Source organism: Kryptolebias marmoratus, linkage group LG20 (genome assembly GCF_001649575.2).
Source record: "Kryptolebias marmoratus isolate JLee-2015 linkage group LG20, ASM164957v2, whole genome shotgun sequence".
NCBI classification, from domain to species: domain Eukaryota; kingdom Metazoa; phylum Chordata; class Actinopteri; order Cyprinodontiformes; family Rivulidae; genus Kryptolebias; species Kryptolebias marmoratus.
The window spans coordinates 12,915,447-12,938,545 of NC_051449.1; the positions used below are offsets into that span (position 1 = coordinate 12,915,447).

Sequence of the window (23,099 nt, forward strand, 5' to 3'; positions counted from 1 at the left end):
AGGTTAATGTATAGTACACGGCAATGAGGCCTTAGGTTGTTATTTTATTGGAACTAGTGTTGAATTAGGTCAGTTTAGTGTTTACATAGTTCTACATAAGTTGTAACTTTAAAGATGTTTAAATTATTTCATATTAAAATCATCCTTATAATATTATATATTATATTATATTAAATCCTCTCTTCTTGTTGTGAAAGGACCTGGTTCTTTGTTTCCCGGATGAAGCTTCTGTCATCAACAACAACAGCACGGTGCTGATCTTCAGTCAGATCGCGGCTGTAAGGCTGTAATTTAGACCATGTTCTTCGGATCCCCGAGAATGTCATCCCTCAGTAACTGAGACAGGGACTCTTCATCCTGATTTTATTTTTAATGAGATAATAGCCAGAGCATTCGCAGTGAAGAATTATGCTCTTTCGTTTAATTTGCTTTCCGGGGTTTGATTCGCTCGTCTGGAAGACCCACGCTTTAATGCGCTGCTGCGTATATCTGTGGGTTTTGTTTAAGTTTGTCTTCCTTTCTCTCTGCTCTTGATGAAAGCAGGCATGTGGCCTAAAAGTCCCAAAATAAGAGTTTTATTTTAGAACGTAGTTTCACACCAGCCCTCCCTATTCTGGCATTGTTGGGACTATACTTATATCTTTCTCACTTTCACACTGGGAGGAGGGGGATTTGTGCTTGGAAGTACACTAATCCTGGCCCCCGACACACACTAAACCTCACAGAGCTGTTCTTTGGTATGCTCGTTTTATGGTGTGTGTGTGTGTGTGTGTGTGTGTGTGTGTGTGTGTGTGTGTGTGCATCCTCGTCACATCAGCGTTCCTTCGCATCTTGTCTGTGAGCTTATGCGATGGAAGATCAGCGACAATAGTCTTTTCTTTTCAGTGTCAGCCATCCCTGTCCCTCCGTCACACTGGGCCCATTATAGCAACACTGATACAATGATTACTTTTCTGGAGCTGCTGTTTCTGTGTCTCATTTTAACAGACAGACATGCCAGATAAAACCTCAAATAGCCTTAGGATTGTTTGGTTTTACAACTTAGAAAAGATCATCCAAGCAGGGATGAGAGTAAAATAATCTAAAAACACAAAGAATGTGCTTACTTTAAAAAGACAAAAAAAGTCTTGATATGCTTCAGTTTGCTAAATTTGTCTTTAAAAGTTTATACTTAGACTTCTGTGAGTTTCACACATGCACCCCTCTGCGTTTAATGAATAATCAAATGGTTTGTAGTTGGATTTTAAATCATATTTACACCTCTGTAGCAACAGTGACACAGTTTAGCGAGTAGGCACTTTCAATGCACAGAAAAAGAAACAACAGACTCGGACTCGGATAATAAAAGCTCATTAAATAAACACATACCACTCCAGAAGAAAGAGTAAATAATAAAAAAGTAAAATTTCATTATAGTGCAAAATGTTGTGGCTATATGTTTTTCCACTTGTCATTTTTGTTTTTTCTAACTCTCCTCCTTCGTTACACCTCACTCAACATATCCACCTCGTCAGCACTGCTATTTTCCTCCCATTAAACGAGTGAGAGATGAGCTCCAGGGCGCAGCTATATTCACTTTAGACTCAACTCTTAACACTTTTTCACTTCGCCGCCCCCTCTTACCAGCTGTTGGGCCTATCAGTCAAGATTTTCTTCTTGCCCTCTTTCCTCTTTGTGGAAGCTGTACGCTGCGCAGTGATAGTCCAGCTTGTAATGAGTTGAATCAGGGCTGCATGATGTTTGAAAAATATGTAATCTGTGGTATCATTGTTTAATATTGTAATGACAACATCGATTGCGATAAACCGACCTTTTCCTCACTCCTCACTTTCTCTTCTGTCATCTAAATCTTATTCTCTTGCAGAACATGAATACATGATACTTCAAAATCACTGGTTTAGATCTGTTGCAGTTTAAATAGTTCTTTGTGATTTTATTTATTATTCTTGCTGATATTGCAATGACAGTAAATTTGCGATATATTGTGCAGCCCTAATTTAAACGGAAAAAGAGAAAAAAGGGATTTTGTTCTTTATATTTTGATCAAGGAAAAGCTGCTTTATTGGTTTGATGAAATCCTGTTTCAGATTGCTGTGTATATTTAAATTAAAAAATCTATCTCTTTGATTTATTCTGTTAAGTAAAACATGTTGGAGCTTTAAGATAGTGAGAGAAATGTATTGCTATAGGTTTTTTTTTAGGAATGCCAGTTTCATTCTTAAAAATTCCAAGAAATAAACATTATGAACCTGTAATTAAACTAAGAATAGCTACAGCCTATACCAAGTCCTGTTCGGAAATCATAGAATGATTAAAATTAAAAAGTAACACAAATATATATATATATATATATATATATATATATATATATATATATATATATATATATATATCATTCATTGAAGCCGTGCACAATCCTTTTGTGTCGTTTGGTAATGATTAAAACAAAGATGTTCTGTTAGAGCTTGAATTATGTGTTGGGTACAACTAACACTTCAAACTGTAGCTCAGTATCTGTAAAACTGACAGAGTTAACTGCAACTGATTAACTGTGGTAGCCATCTTGGATCAGGTTGACTCTGAACATTATCCAGTTGTAGATGTACATTCAGAGCTTGTGATGGACGTGCACCCCGCTCCTCGCACAATGACCTGGCATGAAAAAAAGTGGCTAATAAAAAGGATGGGTTAATGGATGTACATCCAGTGATTACTTTCTAAAAGTTTAATTGAAATCTGTCCAGTAATTTGGAGCATTTTGCTAACAGAGAGAGCGAGATGATGAATGAACACACACATCATCTGCTTTTCTTGTCAGCAGGCGATACTAATTGATAACTTCAATTGTCTAATAAAAACAATTTTTTTAGGGAAACATTAGTAATAAGTATGATTCTAAGCTGCACAGAACGAAGCGAGTAAGGATTTGGAAGCACTGTCCTTGTGCTGCCGCCAAGCCTCAAGGAGATAATCACACGTAGAAATAGGATTAGGCCGGTTGACAGTAAGATTAGAGTCGTGGATAGGATTACCAGTCTGTGAGATGGGATTAGCATAACGCATACCAGATTAAATCTGTTATTGCTGCAAACTAAATTAGTCAAGAGCCCTGATGTCACAGAAATATGAGGAGAAAGACGACTTGTGGAGATGTTAGAGGAAAGGGAGAACAGGAAGTTGGCATCAAAGATGGGTTGTTATCTGAAAAAGGAGTTGTGACATGACTTTAAACTACTTTTACCTTTTGATTTTTTTTTTTTTAAGATTTGTTGCGAAGCTGCCACTCTGAAACAAGAGGGCCTCATCTTTCTACATTTTCTGTTTATTGAAGATTTACTTTCTACGGTGTTTAATCCTAAAATGTTTTTATGAACAAATTAAGTCAACCCTGTAGGTTACTATTCCATGAAACTGAATTATTCATCCTTCGTGGTTTAAAATGGCTGATTAAGATAAATGATTGACCTTGATCCTCAGCCCATTTGAATATTCAGTCATTTCAGTACCTGCTGAGTCATCATTGACACGTAGTCACATTAGGATTTCTGTACAGTGACTTTCTTTTTAACTCCCACTGCGACTCAGAAATGATTAAATGAACCTTTCCCGGCCGTTTCTCATGCTCACATTCTGAGCGGCTGGGTGGTTTTCATCAAACGCCGCCGCTCAGATCGATACGTGTTATTACAGATAATGAAAAGTTAGGAACGAACCTTGTTAGCCCTCACAAGAGGAGCGACGGCACGTGGAGCGCAGAGGGCGGGGGGAACGGTGTAAAAAAGAATCACATGAAAGTGCGTTTGTGTGGAAAAGAAAGATAGCACAAGAAAGGGAGGGGGTGGGGATGGGGTGGGGGTGAGGGGGCATGTCAGGAGATAAACAGAGAAGTCTAAGTTTGGACCCAGGGCTCCTGTGTACGTGACATCTGACCTGGGGCATTTCTGAGAACTAACACTCTCTTAAGTGTGAATAACTTATTGCTCTTCATATGTGTGTGTGTGTGTGTGTGTGTGTGACCGTGTCTGTCCACATGTAGGGGGTGAGTTGCGCGGCTGCTGCTGTGCGTTTTCATTTCCACCGCTCTCTGCGATGCTGTTGTCCAAGACTCTTAATAATTGCCTTTTCGTGCATTTCCTGCAGGCGTATTTATCAAGGCTAACCTTTTCACATCCCGTCTGATCCTCTTCTGGTTGGGGCCGTAACCCTTTTGACTTCTGTTGCTGTTTTAGTGAGGGTGGTAATGCATCACGGGAGACGCGTTGCAACTATTATCGAAGATTAACACTCCCTCGCTCCTCCGTATCTCCACAAGCCCCACGCTCCATGTGGCAACATCAACCCCTCTGACCACTACGCAACAACAACACAGCTCAGTGTGCGCGTTTTAGGGCCGGCAGGGGAGATACAGACATAATCACAAGGGTATGGCCGTGTGTTTGTGGTCTGATAACGAAATGCAAGCCCTCACAAAGACACACGCCTGCATCACTCACAGCTCCACAGGTCTCTACAGGAATCTTTTTCACTCTCTCCACAACTGTTTCTGTTAGGGGATTGCTAAATTTTGGTAGCTAGAAATATTACTGAAATAAGTGCTGGTAATTTATGCCATGCAAATACACATAAGTCAAAATTAAATCATGATCTCTCGGTTTTCTTTTCTTTGGTTAATCTCTTTATTTACAGACTCTGAGCAAATTCTAGGTTACATACATACCAGATGATCTGCCCAAATCAGATGCACGCAGACTGATTTGATATTTTTTTGTATTGCATCTCATATTTGAGCACACAGTAGACAAAGAGACCAACCACTGGGCCGGTTTCTTTGAGTCTCCACCGCACTCCAGCAGAACAAAGCTTCTTTCACCGAGTGTGTGTGTGTGTGTGAGGAGAAAGGGCTTTCATCACTGCGTATGTTTAGACAGAAGACAGTGGAACGCAGGGCAGAGAACAGTGTAGCTTCACACCCCAACCCCAGCACAGGACGAATAACACCGCACCACAACACAGGAGAATCAGCGAGAAATAAGAAAGCGCATTTTAGTGCGTTTTCAACGATTTCTGACATACCGTGCCACCCTAGACAGCTTTTAGCAGATTTTTTTGCCGATTTTCCAGAGTTGGCAACAAAGTAAAAGGTTACAGGGTAAAGCTAAAAGACAAACAACACTTATTTTTTATAAAAAAAACAGTATTTCTGCAGCAGCGTTTTATAAAATGATAATTGCGATAGTTTGATTCCTTCGGTCATGAAGACTGGTCCAAAAATAAAATCGCAAAGTAATAAACAAAATCTGCACAGTATGTTTTCCATATCTATTCATAATGTGCTGTTAAAAGGAAAAAAAAAGTGACTTATTTTCCAACGGAAGAGCTGTTTAAGTTTGATGTGTTGCATTTATTTCAGCTCAAATTTGTAAAGTCTAAAGATAAAACAATACGTTAGGTTGAAACCATAACCTTACTAATCTAGAAGTGTTACAAAAGCTTCATGTGTTTGAATGCTGCACACACTCCACCACCCTGCTTGATCCCTGATGTTGTCTTACTCCATCTTTCTTTTTTGTGTGTGTTTAGCAGCAGATTCACTCCCATATTTCCACCTAAACATCTTCTCCAGGATTCTGCGTCTGTCCGATTCCGCCATGTTTGTTTACCAACACAGACTACAGCCGGCCTAATGTAGGTCAGTCATGTGACTGAAGCCTTCACATGAGTTTTCAGCAGACACAGCAGAGGGCTTTGTTTACACTGAGCGCGTACCCGCATCTCAGATCTGCATATCAATGGATCTGGAAATTGCACAAATAAACTCTTTTAAGCTGCCCCATTTGATGTTATTCAGGGTACCCTGTTTATGTTTGATTTCATACTTTGCAATGAGTAATTTTAAAGGAAAAAAATTAGCTTTTTAAAAAATATTTTTATCACCATCGTGCATCAAACTGTTCTGGTCTCTGTGTCATCCAATAATTGCTGATATTCAAACCTTCATGACCATTATCTCTTTTGTTGAGCAAATTTCACCATTTGATTGGAGGAAAACTACTGTAGAGGCAGTAAAAAGCAGAAATCCTGAGTTTCACTTTAAAAGAAGTGGCTTGGTTTTGTAGGAGCTTGTTTTAAACAAGTGTAGCGATAAGAAAAATAATTTAAAAAAAAAGAATTAACTCATGATTTAACATCAGCGTTTGGCTTTCAAAGGATTCAGCCTCTTATAAACAAACTGTCGAGGACCTGAGAAGTGGAAAAAGTTTGTTTTTTATTATCTATAGTTTAATTTAACACTTGAAGAAACGCCATTTTTCCACAACTTCCCCACTGTTCTCGCTCGTTCTCAGTCACTCACACGTGGAAGCACGTGCATTTAAACATCTCACTGCATGCTTCTTCGCTTCCTCAAAAGAATAAGCTCCAGCCACACCCAACATTCTTTATACATTGCTTCATTGTTTGTTTAAACACCACATAGTCACAAAAGCAGGGCGTGTGTCTTCGGGTGAGAGACGGGGAGTAAGAAGAAAGTGTGATCGGGGCGGGGCGTGTTATTACAGTTTATTATCAAACGGCCGGCCCAGTAGCAAGCAGGATTATTGTTCCCAGTTTGGCTGGGATTTTGGCTACTCTGATGTCAACGAGATGATCACAAACTTTCACTGTTAATATAAAACATGACCTGCTGTGAACCTCAAGAAGTCAGAAGTTCAGCATCCAATGTTTCAGCACAATGTGGAATTTCATTTAGAGGGAAATTTAAAAAAAAGCTTGCAATAAAATTGAGCAATCTGTAGATTTAAATGTGCATTTTACACTGTTTATTATTGTGATGTGTGAGCTTTAATCTTTATGGCTCTGAAAAACACGGATTTGTCGCTTGATGTGCCAAACAAAAAGCCTTCCTGAAACACTTTGGATGATGACGATAAATATGTAGCTCCTCCTTGCTGCTCTGACTCCTGAGAGTAACACAGTGTTGTTGCTGATTCATTATTAAGTTGCTAATTTGGTTGCTTTATTTATCATTTCTGCCGTTCGGTGAGCAGAAATCTGCTTATTTATCCTCCCCATTCTCGTTATTATCATCATTTTCACAATGTGCCCTGAGGCTTTCAGTGGCCCAGCGTAACACATTTAACAGCAAAGCCACAAAAAAAGAGCCCAGACGTCGAACAAATTGTGGTGGCGTACAGATACAGATGCAGTTGAGCTAATTATGGCTACAGGGCTCATAGTGATTTATTTTTTATTTTTTTGGGGGAGTGACTGTCGCTGTCTGCTGGTGATCAGGCAGAATCCGAGTATCGAAGCGCTGTAGCTGGCTGCTCTGTTGCCGTGGACACCATCTGTAGCTGCTCCTCAAGGCCGCCGATGTTGCAATAACAGACACAAACATGATGTGAGAGGCGACGTCTTCCTGTCTGCTCTGCCCGCATCTCCATTTCTTCCTATCGCCCCCCTTGCATTTGACAGCCCCCCACTTATCACTTCTTCTCCTGCAACTTCTAAAATTTCCCTGACACAGCCTCCCGCTCGCTACACAGGCACCATGGCTCTCGCTCCGTCTCTCGTTCTCCTCATGCAGGCTGACGTTTCCTCTTCTGGGACCTGACTTGTCTTCTTTTTTTTTTTTTTTTTTGTAATTCAAAATGGCTACCAGTGCTGGTAGCAGGCGTTTGATTTAAAGGTTTTGGCTAGAAACATGTATAGCTGCTCAAAATAATAATAAAAAAAAACCTGATTCTTCTGACACGTGCATTTCCCCGGCTGAAGGCAGTAATCCTGCGGTGAGCTGCGGGGGGTCATACGGGGTGATTGCAACATGATCTTTTCTGACTTTATGGCTGCCCCCCCTTGATGCCCACACACACTCGCACACACTAAAATTACACCCACACTTTCCACCCCTCACTAGTTATCATTGTCACTCATTGGACTGCTACTATTTTCCTTCTCCCGACTCTTTTTTTAACCCCACCGCCCCCCGCCCTCCACTGTCATGCCTCAGCATGTGGTGTCTGAATTATTCTAAAAGTCAATTTAGTTTAAATCGACGACACTGCTCGACTGTCTGCCTCTACATGTCATATATAAACATGGAAATGTAATCATTGAAACTAGCCTTTCAAGTCACATGTTTGTAAAATAAAGTTTGTAAGACAAACATACACTTTTGGAAGTTAATACACTGCTTTCTTATGTTAAAGTGTTGATTTAGTATGTGCTATGATATCAGTTGAGTTCATCATATTTGAAACTGAAACAAAGAAAATCTTTTATTTTTTTTAAATGCTTGGCTGATTTTAGGAAAGCATTGGTAATGTTTTAAAAGTTAAATATGCACATATGCTCCTGTTTAGATACACTTAGCTGATTTTTCTGTCCTAAAACCTGTAAAAATGATTCTTAGCAAAGTTGCTGACGAAGGAACAACTTATATGATGGTTGTTATTTAAGCATGGCAAGTTATCTGCCACTTGAGTTTTGCTTTAACATCACACTGACATTTTCCATACCAGTGAATTCAAAGTTGTGCAAACACATTTTATTTATTAAATTAGGATGGCAGTCTGTCTCAAGGTAAAAGAAACACATTTTAGTTCATGGATTCTAATGCTTTCCATATTAACCTGACAATCTGGCACCTGTTGAAAACTTCTACTAACTAGTTTAATCAAAGATTTTATTTGGAAACAAACCCTTCCGATTGTATTTTCCTAATCAAACTGTGCAGAAAATCACACCGACTGCCTATAGAGCTTTTCGTTAGCTGCACAATCTGCATTACCATCCTAAATAAACCTAGAACTTGAAATGGCAGCTTCAAACAAGTGAACAAAACCAAAAATATGTTGGAAAAATCTTTTCCTTTGCTCTTCTTTTAAGATTCCTTCCTCGTTTCCTGGCACCTGTTTGGTTCTCAGGTGTCAGCGAAAGTAACGGAGATGAAAGGGGGGAATACGGTCAGGTCAGAGTATGAGATGAATCCCACTGAGGTCAACTCTGTCAGCAAGAGAAAGCATAGATGCCACAGTCAGATCAGCTGTACCACCAGGCTGAAAGGAGCTCCTCGTCTTTCTTGCGTCGTGGACATGTTTGTGTGCACATTTTTCGCGTTTGTGCTCCGTGTATCTGCCATTTGTTATTAGAACACAATCCCAACGAGCGTGCTCTTTCGCTGGCACTAGCATGTAAACCCGTCTGCGTCAAAACTTCTGGCAGGACAACTCCCTGAACTGAAAGTATAAGATTATACATGCAGCGGGCAGCAGAAAGTGATACCTGTCTTAAATAATTATTCAGACGGTTTGATGTGTGACCTCTGAACGACTCCGGATAAAATACAGGCCGATCATATGAGTGCACAATATTTTTAGTGTCACTTAGACATGTAATGTAGCTAAACTTAAAAGTCTGGAGACAAGCACGGCAGTATCAGTCCTGACCCCCTGGGGCAAGGGGACATACGTGCACACATGTCCCAGCTGAGGCTGACCAAAATAGCAAGTCGTTAACAATTAGTGATGGACTGAGCCCAGACCTAATGGAAATTTGACAGTCTGACATTGAAAACAGAGTATCGCATGTCTTTTACAACACATGATCCGCCCAAAGATTTATCGTATTTTCAGTTAATGTTGCATTTAAGAGATGTTTTTACTCAAAGTGTGAAGCCAGCATGCCCACAGTGATGACATGGCATGTTGATGTTTGGCAGATATATTCCTTGAGACATTAACATGTAGATATTAGCAATTAAACAAGAAGCACAAAATACAGTCAAAGCTCATTTAAATGATTGGTTTCACTGGTATTTATCCTATAATCAAACATTGTTGTTCATAGAGGCATATAAACTTCCTCGGGAACTTGGCTGGTTGTTTTCGAATACCTCGCTGACACTGATATTAAAAATAAAATGCACTTCTCACTTCTCTCTTTTTTTTTTCTCTCAGGGCCGTTGTTCCAGGGAGAACTGCAAGTACCTGCACCCCCCTCCCCATCTAAAGACCCAGCTGGAGATCAATGGCAGGAACAATCTGATCCAGCAGAAGAATATGGCCATGCTGGCCCAGCAGATGCAGCTCGCCAACGCCATGATGCCCGGCACGCAGCTACCCCCTATGGTGAGAGGACACACACGTATGATCACACCCGAGCTGCTGTCCATGGTGAGACCACATATATTTAAAAACTCACATTTAGACAGCTCTTTCTCTTCGTGTTGCCCTTTCAGCTGATCAGACTCTTCTTTTTGTTAGTTTTTCTCTTTTTTTTTCTCCCTCATCTAGAATTCTTAGGGATTGTGCAGACATTTTATCCACTGCCCTATATTTTCTTCTTTTCTTCTTTCTGCCTCTAGCCCATATTTCCGGTGACACCAGGCCTGGCTACTAACGCCAGCGCAGCAGCAGCTGCTGCAGCTGCAGCCTTTAATCCCTACCTGAGCCCTGTGTCTCCAAGCCTGATGCCACCGGAGATCCTGCCCAGCACCCCCGTCCTCATGGCCTCCAGCCCCACCGTCAGCCAGGTCCCCAACGCTGCTGCAGCCCAGAAGCTTCTGAGAACAGACAGACTTGAGGTAACAAACAAACTAATGGGAACAGCCCATTTTTATTTTGGTGTGTGGATGTTTGTGTAATGAAGATTCAGACGCTTCCTCCCAACAAGGATCCAAACTCAAACAACTCTTTTTTTTTTTTTTTTTACCCATTAGTCCGAGTGGATTTAAATATAAAAAAATGAATTTTATGAATGGTAAAGGTTGTCAGGGATGATGTCATCTTTTTATGTAATTAAACTTGAACTGTAATATTAATGCAGGTGTACAGGTTTAAGTGTAATCAAAGATGGGAGAAAAAAGCTCATGACTCATATGTTATCATTGTTTAACTTCAATCATAATTTAACATCTGTTTTATAGTAAGAGTTGTTGTTTCAGTAGAGTTTATTGTTTGTACAACAACAGATGCACACACATCACGAAAATCCCATGACACGTTCATCAGCAGGAAGTTTGAATCTTTATTACTGTTCATTTGATTGGAAAAAGCATCACAGTTTCCACAGCTGAAATTAAAGCAAAACAGCAGCAAAAAAAAAAATTTTGTTTGTTTTTATTAACCCTTTAAAGATAAAAAATATACACCAAAATTTTTCTGTTGCCACAGCAGAAGAGCAATCTACTGTATTTTATTATATTTTGTATTACTTCTATTCAGAATCAGCTGCAAATGCAGCCATATACTGCAAAGTTGGACTAGCTCATAGCCGGAAAAAGCTCAGATAGCTCGAATCGGAGAGAAGGTGCTGCCCTCTGCTGTCTCCTCTGCAGACCTGACAAGTATTTTGGGGGATTTACCCTCAGTCACATCTCAGTCGTTCATACCGAAGAAATATGTAATCAGCACATTGTTAGTAGTGTTTTAGCAGAGGTTTTATGGATGCAGTTCAGAACCTTATAACCAGTTATGGTTAAACAGGAAGTTTACCATATTTATGTCTTTTAAAGTCATTATTTTTTATCAGATTTATTGATCTGTTTGAGTGGTACTCAATTTAATATGCTCTTTCTGTGTAAGTTTTATTGTTTTTGACTTGTTGCTTGTATTGCATCTTGCTTTTGTTTAAATAGTTTTTATTTTTAGACTTTTATTCTATTTTATTTGAATGTTTTTTTAATTGTGCTATCTATGTTAATGAAACATTTTTCTTTCATCCTAATGACTTAGTAAAACATTGATTAGTTCTGCTGAAATTAAAACTATATACAAATCAAAACATGTTTCAGCTCAGTGTGTAACCCTATTCGTGGGGTAACCTGTTATACTCTTCCCTCCGTTTCTAGGTGTGTCGGGAGTATCAGAGAGGAAACTGTGCTCGGGGCGAAGGCGAGTGTCGCTTCGCTCACCCCGCAGACAGCACCATGATCGACACCAATGACAACACCGTCACCGTATGCATGGACTACATCAAGGGTCGGTGCTCCAGGGAAAAGTGCAAGTACTTTCACCCACCGGCACATCTGCAGGCCAAAATTAAGGCCACCCAGCATCAGGTGAACCAGGCCACAGCAGCCGCAGCCATGGTGAGCAGTTTTTATTAGTCAGGTCACACTCATTTAAGCCAAGACAACAGGCCGAGGTACCGTCTTGTGAAATTTGAAATTCGCATTAGGGCTAACCACATTAGATTACGCCCAGGTTTGTCTCACCTACAGGATTGGTTCTGAATGACATTTGAAGTTCTGCTTTTGCCAAATTTAAAAAAGAAAAAGTCTGCATGTTGGTTTGGGGTAAAATCTGTTCAGGGCAGGACGGCATGAAGAAGGGTCAGATAACAGTACACCGTGACCACGACTGCTGACATGTCAAGTGTTTTTCTTCCTAATTCTACAAACAAATTTAGCGTTTTGTTCATCTGTTCTCAGACTACAAACATAGTCCAGTTTCTTCTTCCTCTCTGACTTCATTTATGACTCTATTGTTTCTGTTCTTCCTATCTATAACTTCTCTTCCTCTTGACATTTAAAAAAAAAAAAGATTCATTGTGCTTACAGTCGTTTCCTGCGGTAACGCTGTCACTGAATACACCAGTGCAGCCGCACTTGTCTATTGATCCCAGTTATTTGTATCTGCTTTTAGTGACGCAGTGAAACACAGGGCTTGTGGGTGAATCTTTGTAACGTGAACCTGACTGCAAAATGCACAGTGAAACTTGTGAAATGTGCTCCTATATAGTCTGCTGTCCATTTGCTGAGACTCACTCAAAGTAACGACTGAATAATCTTTCTTTGTTGCTGTTTTCATTTATTCTCGTGTGAGAATAATCAATGTAGAGCGGTAGTTATTGTTTTCCTCCTTGATGATCATTTAACTGTTGAGTAGAAGAGCTAGTGTCCACACTGTGCATGCCTTAGCCTTGTTATCCCCCTTGTATACTGCATTCCAATGATTTGTTTTTTTTATTTGTTTTGTTTTTTCTCACCTATACCCAAAACTGCACTGCTGCCCCCATGATGCACCTCTGCTTGCTGGTTTATGTTAATGCGCTTGAACCCCATTGGCCCATTGCCATCATGTGCTCGCTGCCTGCTAATTAAGACTCAGTCGGCTGTCAAATCACTGAAGCGACCCCTCGACACAACCTTTGACCTGGTACTATGACCTTTCACCTTTTAGCTTGGCATGCATGTGGCTTTGTTGTACAGCAGTGTTTTAACCAAAGATTACTTAGCTACACGTGTTTGTCTCAGTGCAATGTCTGTTCTTTTTCTCCTGCTTGTGATAAAATGGTCGTGGCCTTTCGAAGCTCAAGTTACCAAAAAATAAAAAAAAATTAAAAATATAGTGCCAAGGAGCCACAATCAGTTCATCACATGCAGCCTATTTAACAGTAGTTAGCGAGGGCTAGGGAAGTAGAGCTTCAATGGTGGTGGCATGGCTTCAGTCTTCTGTCTAAATGTTAGTATTGTGGAGCAGCTCAATCAAATGTGTGCATGTCTGTTCTTATTGCATGTCATAATAAATATGGGTGGGGCTAAGAGGAAAAAAAAGTCTCTGTAACCATAAAGGAGCGATCCCACCGTAACAGGTTATCACAGTTCAAATGATAGTTCACTCATCTCCAGATCTCCATAGAAACTCAGACCTCAAGAATGGTCTAATGCCAAGACCAAATCCCCAAATCTCATCTCTCTTGGCTTTAAACCATTTTTGACATTTTTTTTGTTTTCCTCCCCCAAGAGTGAACCATCACTTAAACATGGCTTACACAGTTTTATCATGGAGCTAGCAGTGCAGCCTCCCTCTCTCTGTGCTTATTACCTGTTCCACCTTGTAAGCGGCCTCATTGTTTTAAAAGTTAATGCTTGCTTATTAGTCAGCCCTAGGAGTGCAAAGTTAATAAGTTTTAAAAGATTAATATATAAATGCCTGTCAGCAATAGCTCCAGTAGGCATCATGCTCCTGCTTGTGTAGTAATTGTGTCAGATTGCTGCTTGCTTGCTACTGATGATATGACATTGATATTGTTGTACACACAAAAAATGTTGTGACTCTGACGCCCTCTAACGTATGTACCTTTTTTTGTTTTCTTTCCTGTTTTTGCCTCTCTAACACACCCTCTCTCTCTCTATTCCACACACCACTTTCTGTCTCTGCTATTTTATTTTATTTTTTTATTTTCTGTTTCCTTCTTCACCGAAACCTCCCTCCCCTCTGGATGGGCAGGGCATCACCCCTAGTGTCATGGCTCCCCTCCCAAAGCGGGCAGCCCTGGAGAAGGCCAACGGGGCCACTGCCATGTTTAACACCGGCATGCTCCAGTACCAACAGGCCCTGGCCAGCATGCAGTTTCAGCAGCAGGCTGCTTTCCTCCCATCAGGTATGGCTCCCAAAGCAACCAGCCCGTGGATGATAGCTGGATCAGTCTAACCTGGCTCCGTGCTTGGCTGGGGTTTGGCAGAGGGTTAGATTGCAGAACAGCACACTTTCAATATATATTGTTCAACCTTTGTTTTTGTTTTGTTTTGTTTTCTTTAAAGAGAAATAACCACTCTGGGCAAATAGAAGCTAAAGATTTTACATGTGCAATGTGATTTAATGTAGTTTAAGCAAAAATGCTTCAGAAATTATGCTTTATGCTTTGTATGGCATTGCATGGCCTCAAGAAATTAAATGGGGTTTGAATTTCTCTCTGCCTTCTAATTTCCTTAATACAATTAGCAACGTACAGTAGATGCTATGGTTTACTTTTCAGACGACTAAAAAAGTTAAATGAAATTGTCTTCAGCGTGATCACTCACTGGTTTGGGGGCTTTGTTTTGGGTTTGAACCAATGGAGTTTGATTCTTTCAGAAATGATATCTTGTGCCTCAGATTGATGACAAACAGCAGCTAAAGAGTCGGGTTTCTGCACACACCTCCTCCTCCGAACACGATGTTTAACGCTCAGTAGTTAAATCAGTAACCCTCCCGTTGCTGTTAGTAAAATAACAACTCGTGTGCGTTACACTGTAGACACAACTCTCGGTTCAGACTCTTAACACACCTGCTCTGTGATGAGTTCACCACTTCAGCTCTCCACTCACTGATGTCTGTGTCCAATAAATATTAACCTTTTTTTCCCCCCCTCCCCCTCACATTATCTCTCCCTCACCCTAATGAATCTTGTGATGGGCTGTTTTGATTTCTCTCCCCTACCCAATCTACTTCCTGTTACACTGCATGATGGGCAGGCTCAATTTTGTGCATGACACCTGCAGCCAGCGTTGGTAGGTTCCAGCTTTCCTTCTTCAGTTCTTTGTAACATCATGTCTCTAAGTCACTGATCATCAAAATCCAACTGTCCAGTAAAATCTTTTGTGCTGTTTTTCTAGCTAACTTATGCTTTTTTGCGACATAGAAGTCACTGTTTTAGTTGTAAAAACAAAAGAAAAGACAAATATTGTGCCATTTGATTTTGTTAATGATCTGTTGTTGATTACAGTGTCAGCTGAACTGATCCATGTTTTGTTAGTTTCTCTGTGTATCTATCTGTAAACTGCTTGAACACTCTCAGTCTCGTGCTTGTTCTGAACTTGTTTTGGCTGATCTAACCTGATGCCTTTGGAAAACATTAAAAACTAGTAAAGGGGTTTAATTATAGCTTGCCCTCTTATCTCCCCCTGACACAAATACTTCATTCCTAAGACTCATGACGGCATTGTTGTTTGTCATGTTTATTTAGTGGAAACTTTTAAAAATAGTTTTCATCTGGTCTTTTTATCAAGACGGCAGAGCCGGTGCGAACAACAAGACTCTTATTGGCAACTTCAGAGGGGAGCAGGGGAACAAGTTAAATCCAATCCCTTTCATGTTTCTTCTTCTTCTTTTTTTTTTTTTCTTTTTTCGTTTGCCTGGTATGTCTGTGGCTCCTCTGCTCCTCTAAGTATTTATGCTTACGTGATTTTCCCTCCAAAAAAGTTCCCATGATGCACGGTGGTACTCCAGCCACTGTGTCTGCAGCCACTACATCTGCCACAAGTGTTCCCTTCGCAACTGCCTCCACCAATCAGGTTTGCACCTCTGCCACCTCACTTCATCTATCTATCTATCTATCTATCTATCTATCTATCTATCTATCTATCTATCTATCTATCTATCTATCTATCTATCTATCTATCTATCTATCTATCTATCTATCCATCTATCTATCTATCTATCTATCTATCTATCTATCCATCTATCTATCTATCTATCTATCTAGTTCTGTCTCTCTCCCTCCCTCTCCTTGTCTTTCAGTGCACATTGACAAAGTTGGAATGTGTGTGTCTTACGAGGGCTGGGTTTTGTAGAGAGCAGTACTCCTCTTGTTGGCCTACACTAGAGTCCAACATGCCGTTTGAAATGTCTTTGCCACATTACAACAAGTTATTCTCAACATACTCCAGTTTTACCTATGAGCACTATCTAATGTGTATTTAATGTGTGTCCTCGTTGTAACCCTGATTTTTGTCCTTTCCCATTTTGAGGACTCTTCCTTATCAAAGTTGACTACCAACGAATACATGCAATTGGTATGTATGAGGTAGTTCTTTTTAAAAATTGTATTTTTAGAGCCATTTGCACAGCTTGTGCAACAGTCGCTATCTTTGCCCTCTGCTGCTTGGCTTACTTTTTTGGGGGGGTTTTTTGTCTTCTGTTTTTTGCAGCAGCTTCCAGCTCATAAAGCAAAGCTTAAGTCATGTTCCTTTTCGTTCAGAAGCTGGATGTCCTCATATTAACGTCAGAAAAGTTCCAAATCCAAATTTTAACGAAGATTTGCACACATTCTTATCACCTAGCTACTATTTATTGTGCAAAAAAAAAGAAGTTAGGGTGAATCGACACATCACCAGAACCAGTTTTCTACATTTTACCGAGCTGTGCAGGTCAACAACATGGAGGACTTAGATTTGCATGGGGGAAGCCACCTAACTGACAGTTTCCCGTCCGCCCCCTCATCTTTCCCCTTCCTTTAAACCATCCTCCCCCCCTCCCCCCCTCCCCGCTACCCACAAGTGTGTGTTGATTCTAATGTCTCTCTTTTGTACGACACCTGAATCAGCTGTGCCCCAACGATAGCCAAATCGCTCATTCTATCTTCTCATCTTTGTCCCTTTGCAGCAAAGAACGCATCTTATTGTGAGAGGATGTGGTTAAATTCTGCTGATCTTTGTTTGTTCTGAGGCCAGCGCCCGTTTCGTGTGCTTTCGGTTTAGCATGCCTCATTTGATGTCTGTTTTCTATTCCCCAGATTCCAATAATATCTGCAGATCATCTGAGTAGTCACAAGTACTTGACTCAAATGTAGTTCCTCTCAAGAACAGTGAGTTTCTATTTCAGTCTTTTTCTTCCCTTTATTTATTACAAGTTGTTGGGTTTTTATTTTCTGTGTGACTCATGTTAGCTATGGCTGACATTTTAGTTAATCCCTGTCCTCGCAGAGTGCTATTTGTCTTATCCTTTAAGTCCCTAAACTTTTCGATTAGCTTTCTTAATTTAACTCCATCGTCTCTTCCAGATCAAATGAATGTGTGCTGGCACCGTCCAAGCCAAAAAGAGTTAAGCCTTTATGTATGTAACCTTCAGAATGTCAAGCAATGGGACAAAGGAGGGTGTGCCATCTCTTAGCCTGCCCACAACAGTGGTCTCGTCACACGCGTAAACATCAAGGGTACAACATGTGACCTGTGCCATCTTCCCACATATCAATATCCAGAAGAATTTGCTGTCAAATTCAACGTCCAGCCGAGAGAAGAAGAAGAAGAGGATAACACGGCGCCGGGGTCGGTGGGAAACGTTCACACGATACCTCTGTGTCTAACTGAATCATAGCACTCAGTCTGTTCTGCTCATTTATCATCACCGCATGCACAGAAGGTCCAGAGCGTCGTTACATGAGACAAACATCAAGTGCTGGTACGTTAGAAGACCAAGAGCTTTTCTTTTTCATTTTCCTTTTTCTAGTTTTGTTTTCCGCTTTATTTCTTTTAATTGATAGCCATATTTCATAGTTTACAAGAGAAACACAAATATGCACCTTGAATTTAATTGAAACCTGAAAGGCACAATAATAATAATATCGGAATTTTTGTTTTCGTTGCCAAATGCAATAGGCATGTACAGTATTGTATGTTACGGGGACTAGTGAAACTAGATGTTGAAATGAGGGTCTTGGACATATGAATGTTCTGGGTAAACCAACATACCTGTGTACCTTGAAAGCACAGCCAGGCTAGCTTCTCTCACCTTGTCTCGTGCCATCAAGGCCATACAGCTAAATTTAAAAAAAAAAACAAACCAGAGTGTTATCTCAGCAGTGTTATTTGTTTACCGAAGGTAAAAGTTTTGTATGGCTCTTTTTTTTGTATTGATTTGTTTTCAGATTATTCATTGTGAGTGTTTTTTTAATACTTTTTTTTGTTTGTTTTGTTTGTTTTTTCAAAAATAATTTGTTTTAAAAAAAGTGTTTGTTTTTTTTACCAAATTACTTTGACTGTTAAGTTTTTAATCAGAATCATTGAGGGTTTTTCTAAGGTTTCTCATACCTCTTTTAAGAAACTAGTGTTGTCGTTTTAGTCCGGATGAAGTTGCGAATCCGTCGGCTCTAAAGCGGGTGTAGCTTCGCTTCGGTTGGCGTTGCTGTTACCGTGCCCCCCCCCCTCCTTTTTAAATAGGAGCAGCTCGAAAACTGTGTCTCCAAGAAGCAGTTCTGAGCCGTGTGTTGATGGGAAATTTGAAACAGCAGACCCAAAGGTCTATTAGGTCATTCAAACCACATGTGCACTTGAATTTGTCCCGTCACCCTGTTTTATTTCCCCAATCCATCCCGAATCAACCCTCATTTCTTACAAGAAATACAATGTGTTCTCATTTATATTTTAAGTAAAAAGAAAAATGGAGGTTTTAATCAGCTTGTACATCTGACTATAGAAAACCAAAGCACAGTTTTGTTTTGTTTTTTTTGTTTTTTCTTCTCTTAAGTCTTATTCATTTTAGATTTTAGAAACCTCTCCAAAGAGGCTTAAACAATTAAGGAAAACGTGTGTATAGTCTTTGATTTTTTCTGTGTGTTTCATGATTGTTTCCCTTTTTGTGTTTTTCAAGACGCGTGTATTTCATCTTAACTGATTGTTTTTCGTGACTAACGAAGCCTTAGATTACAATTAATGGGTCCGAGCCCGATCAAATGTCTTTTCAATCACCGTGCAGGTAAAACAAAAAGAAAAAAGCCAATGATGTTTGACAGTTCTCACAGACCGCTTTCCACCTTTTGTTTTCTCTCTGTAAAAGAATTAATTACTCTCTGAAATTTCATTGAATTTACGTGTTATATACTACTTAAGGATTTGAATCTATTTGAGATGCGTAGTTTTAGATTTAACTTTTTTTGTTTGTTTTTTTTTGTTTGGTTTTTTTTGCCTTACTATAATATTACTTGACAACATTCATATAGTCGTTGTAGGTGTTAAGATAGTATGACATTCATAAGTTTTTCAAACCATATAAAGGATAATGTGTTAAATATTCACTTCGTTCATATAGCTGGATGTTTCACTCAGTTGATCTCTTACTGTCAGATTATTCTATCGATGAGGAAAAGTTTTGATACGAGGAGCGAGATCAGCTCAACTGCTGCCGCAGCAGCTCCTCTGGGTGTATGAGAAACTTAAAGATTTCCTTGTAAAATGTCTGTGTCATGTTTGAAAATACTATATTGTATTGAAATATAGGCTATCCATGTTTTAGAGTACAAATTATTTTCTACTGTATCCATTTCAAGGAGATATGTACTTTTTTTTTGGTTTTGTTTGAATATTAAGTTTGCCCTGAATGTCAGGCCAAAACGAGCAGTGAGAGGGATGTCGATGTTCGGTGAGATTCGGAGCGAGAAAGCGAGGACTTCTCCGCTGAGGAGGAGTCGGAAATGCTGCAGATCATGAGTTCTAACCTAAGGGACGAAGGTTAACTTTTTGCACTTCTGTATATAGTAAAAATGAACAGAGAAAAAAAAAAAGTGTATCATATTGAGATATTATTTTGAATAAAAAAAAAAGATCTATAATTATAAGGAATTTTGTTAGATTAATTTAAATTCTTAAATTAGAAGACCAGCTAAATTTTGCTTGCAAAGAAGGGCACTAGTTTTTTTGGCCAATGCATTCAGAGAAAGCGCTGCGCTTTTTTGTCTTATTTTATAGGTGGCTTATAACGCCAGGGAATGTTGCAAGGGAGTAGATATCCCCATGTCATGCTAACTCTGCCTTTCATAGGATAACATACACAGTAAGATCCATGTATCATTTATTGGAATTGGTCTATTTATAGTGCTGCTCACCCATGGATTTAATAAAAAAAAGGAAAAAAAGATCTATTATAGTTTGATTTGACTGCATGAAAACAAAAGACGCTGTGTAGATATATAGGGAAAGACAAAAAAAACCTTCAGATTACAGAATCCACAGTACTTCTTCAGTTTGTTTGTTCCAGGTTATTCATGCCGTAGATAACATCCACAGCGTGGAGAAATAATACCTTAAAAACAAGTCGTCTTACTGAAGTGTTTCCGAGCAAACATGTTCTTTAAAGATAAAATAACATATTAGCACTTGTCCACCCCAGATGTTATGTTCAGATAGTGAATTTACAGTCCCCACTAACTCACAAAGCAGTTGCTTCTGCTTTCGTAGCTGTGCACTCAGCAGGTGAAGGCTCTTCACACCAAATGCGGCGAATCAGTCCATACCGATGAATGTAAAAAGTCTGTGTCAGTATGTTTCTCACTCGAGGCTGCTTTGTATAGTCGCTACAGAACCAAAGCACCATTTTTTTCTCCCCCCCCCCCTTCCCTCCAAACCAGACTTTTTAATCTTCTGGCTGCAACCAAGGTCTCTTTCTCTCTTCCCTGCTGGGCGCACATGTTCGCTTTGACTGCTTTTTACTTGTAAGTGCACCCACCAGTTATGTATCTGCTAACAGTTGCCACACGATAATGTACTCTTCTGTCTCCAGATTTGTTTAAGCACATTTTAATGTTGCCATTATTGACTCTTGCTGTATGGATGAAAACGACAACAAAAAAAATCTGAATAAAGCAATTTGATTTGCTCATGCAACAGTGCCTCTGTGTTTTGGTTTTGTCGAGACCTAAGACGTGTAAGTTATGTCTTTAAAATGGACTTATTTCTCTTTTTCTTAGGTCGTTATAGGAAGTAATCCTATCAGTACTCTTATAAGTTACTCTGACCAAATCTTGACTAGTTTTAACGAGTTTAGGGGAATGATTGAGCCCACTGGCAACACTTTGTTTTAAAACGGTGAGATTAATTTAGGCAAGTTAAAGCGTCTTTTACAGTACAGAACAATATAACTACAAAAAGGCCTGAATCAGTTTCTTTTTGGCCTCATAAAAAGCACGTTTTTTTTTTACGCCTGCAAAACATTTTTGTTGCAGTCTGCAGTTCTTTATTTAAGGGATTTCCCCAAATCTTTCTGCAGCAACCCCAGAGATTCACGCTCTTTTTGCTTGCACTGCACATGTTCGGTTGGTCCACACGTTTTCAATTACTGCAAGTTCATGGGAATGTGAGGGCCAGGGTCGAACCGTCAGCATGTGCTTCTACGAGTAAAGACTTGTGGCTTTTTCTGATGTGAAATACATTCTATTTTTATATCTAATTCTTCCAGAGTGTGTTGTGTTTGCCTTCAGAATTAACTGGCGTTTGTTTGGCTTGTGAACGATTTTACTTCAGGCAAGTGAAATCTTACCCCATTGGCTTTGACATGAGCAAAAACCTCATAATTATAATCTTTTTAATGAAACTCGACATTATTTTCTTTCTAGACTTACCTTCGCTGTTATGAGCCAGAGGTTCTTTCATAAATAAATCAAATTCTCCACACATACTTCAAAAAATCTTTAAGGTTTGTTTAGAAGGTAATTTGCAGACATATGTGGCAACGGTTGGAGGCAAGGTTAGAGAAAGGTTTTCTATTTTAATTTTCCATAAATGTTATATACTGTATGTGCAGGTGTGGCTTTTCTCCATGAGTGGAAACTGATATTTGATCAAAAAGTCACTGGTGGGGATCAGGTGGGAGTAATGGCCGCCCCCCCACCACCACCACCACCACCACCACCACCACCACCACCCTAGCCAGATGGTCTTAGCTGCAAACTATTTTCATAAAAATGAATTTAGGAGAGGAACAGTGATGGTAACAGGATGACCCACCACAGTGCATTCTGGGATAATGGCAGCTGAACATGCATAATACACATAAATACACATGCCACATGCACTCATGGTAAGACGGGTTACAAAGTGCAGCAGCAATTTTCATGATTGTAGTTGAAGCAAATGAAAGAACGATGTAAGGTTTGACTGTTTTCCTGCCTGGTGACAAGCACAAGTGTGACCGAGAGCCTGCTTGATCTCCGTACCCAACTTAGGTCTGGCTTTCCTTGAAGGAATGCATTATAATACCAGAGGTTAAAAACAACATGATGCACAATTTTATGCGACGCTGGAGTATCTCGCGTGACGCCCCATGATCTATTAGCGCTACGCGCCAAATTTTAGCTCATTATCTGTAACATTACCTGAGTCGTAGACAGTTTTGTGTTGGCTGAGGCTGATCAGCTGTGGTGGAAGTACGTGTTGTTGAAACGCTGTACGGATTAACGGCTCGTCTGGACAGCGATCGTGATCACAGCGTCACCGTGTGACGGAAGAACATTTTCACAGTCGGCGTGGGACAATCTGTAACGTTTCTAGGAGGTCGCTCACATTAATGGGGTCCAAGGTGACCGCCCCGGGCCCCATTTGGCCACCTGTTTGAACCCTTTCTGGAGGCGCCCCTGTAAAGCATCATATTTTCAAGGCTTGCTTTAAGGTTCATCCTGTTTGCTCAGGCAGAGCTCAGCATCCTGGCCAAATATAGAGGCAAACAGATGATCGACTAAATGGCTGACCTCGTTAGTAGAAGTGTTTGTAACTATAGGGGAGATCTGGGGCCTACATACAGAGTGTGTGAGTGTGTGTGAGAGAGAGAGAGAGAGAGAGAGGGGGGGCG

General features: G+C 40.0%; 1 protein-coding gene across 26 annotated transcripts in view; it reads left to right on the forward strand.

Annotated features, from left to right (window-relative positions):
• Positions 1 to 21,139, forward strand: part of mbnl1 (muscleblind-like splicing regulator 1) — a 47,106-nt gene extending 25,967 nt beyond the window's left edge. For 5 of the 26 annotated variants that reach the window (XM_037981969.1, XM_037981970.1, XM_017432505.3 and 2 more), the window contains exons 3-12: positions 9,957 to 10,172; positions 10,364 to 10,582; positions 11,849 to 12,088; positions 13,104 to 13,157; positions 14,232 to 14,385; positions 15,239 to 15,274; positions 15,966 to 16,057; positions 16,514 to 16,558; positions 17,278 to 17,349; positions 17,545 to 21,139. In XM_037981969.1, the coding sequence (XP_037837897.1) occupies positions 9,957 to 10,172; positions 10,364 to 10,582; positions 11,849 to 12,088; positions 13,104 to 13,157; positions 14,232 to 14,385; positions 15,239 to 15,274; positions 15,966 to 16,057; positions 16,514 to 16,558; positions 17,278 to 17,334 (1,113 nt within the window). In that variant the 3' untranslated portion in view covers positions 17,335 to 17,349; positions 17,545 to 21,139. The remainder of the gene's footprint in view (positions 1 to 9,956; positions 10,173 to 10,363; positions 10,583 to 11,848; positions 12,089 to 13,103; positions 13,158 to 14,231; positions 14,386 to 15,238; positions 15,275 to 15,965; positions 16,058 to 16,513; positions 16,559 to 17,277; positions 17,350 to 17,544) is intronic. The other 21 variants (XM_017432510.3, XM_025009631.2, XM_017432511.3 and 18 more) reach the window with 21 other exon arrangements.
• The last annotated feature ends 1,960 nt before the right edge of the window (positions 21,140 to 23,099 follow it).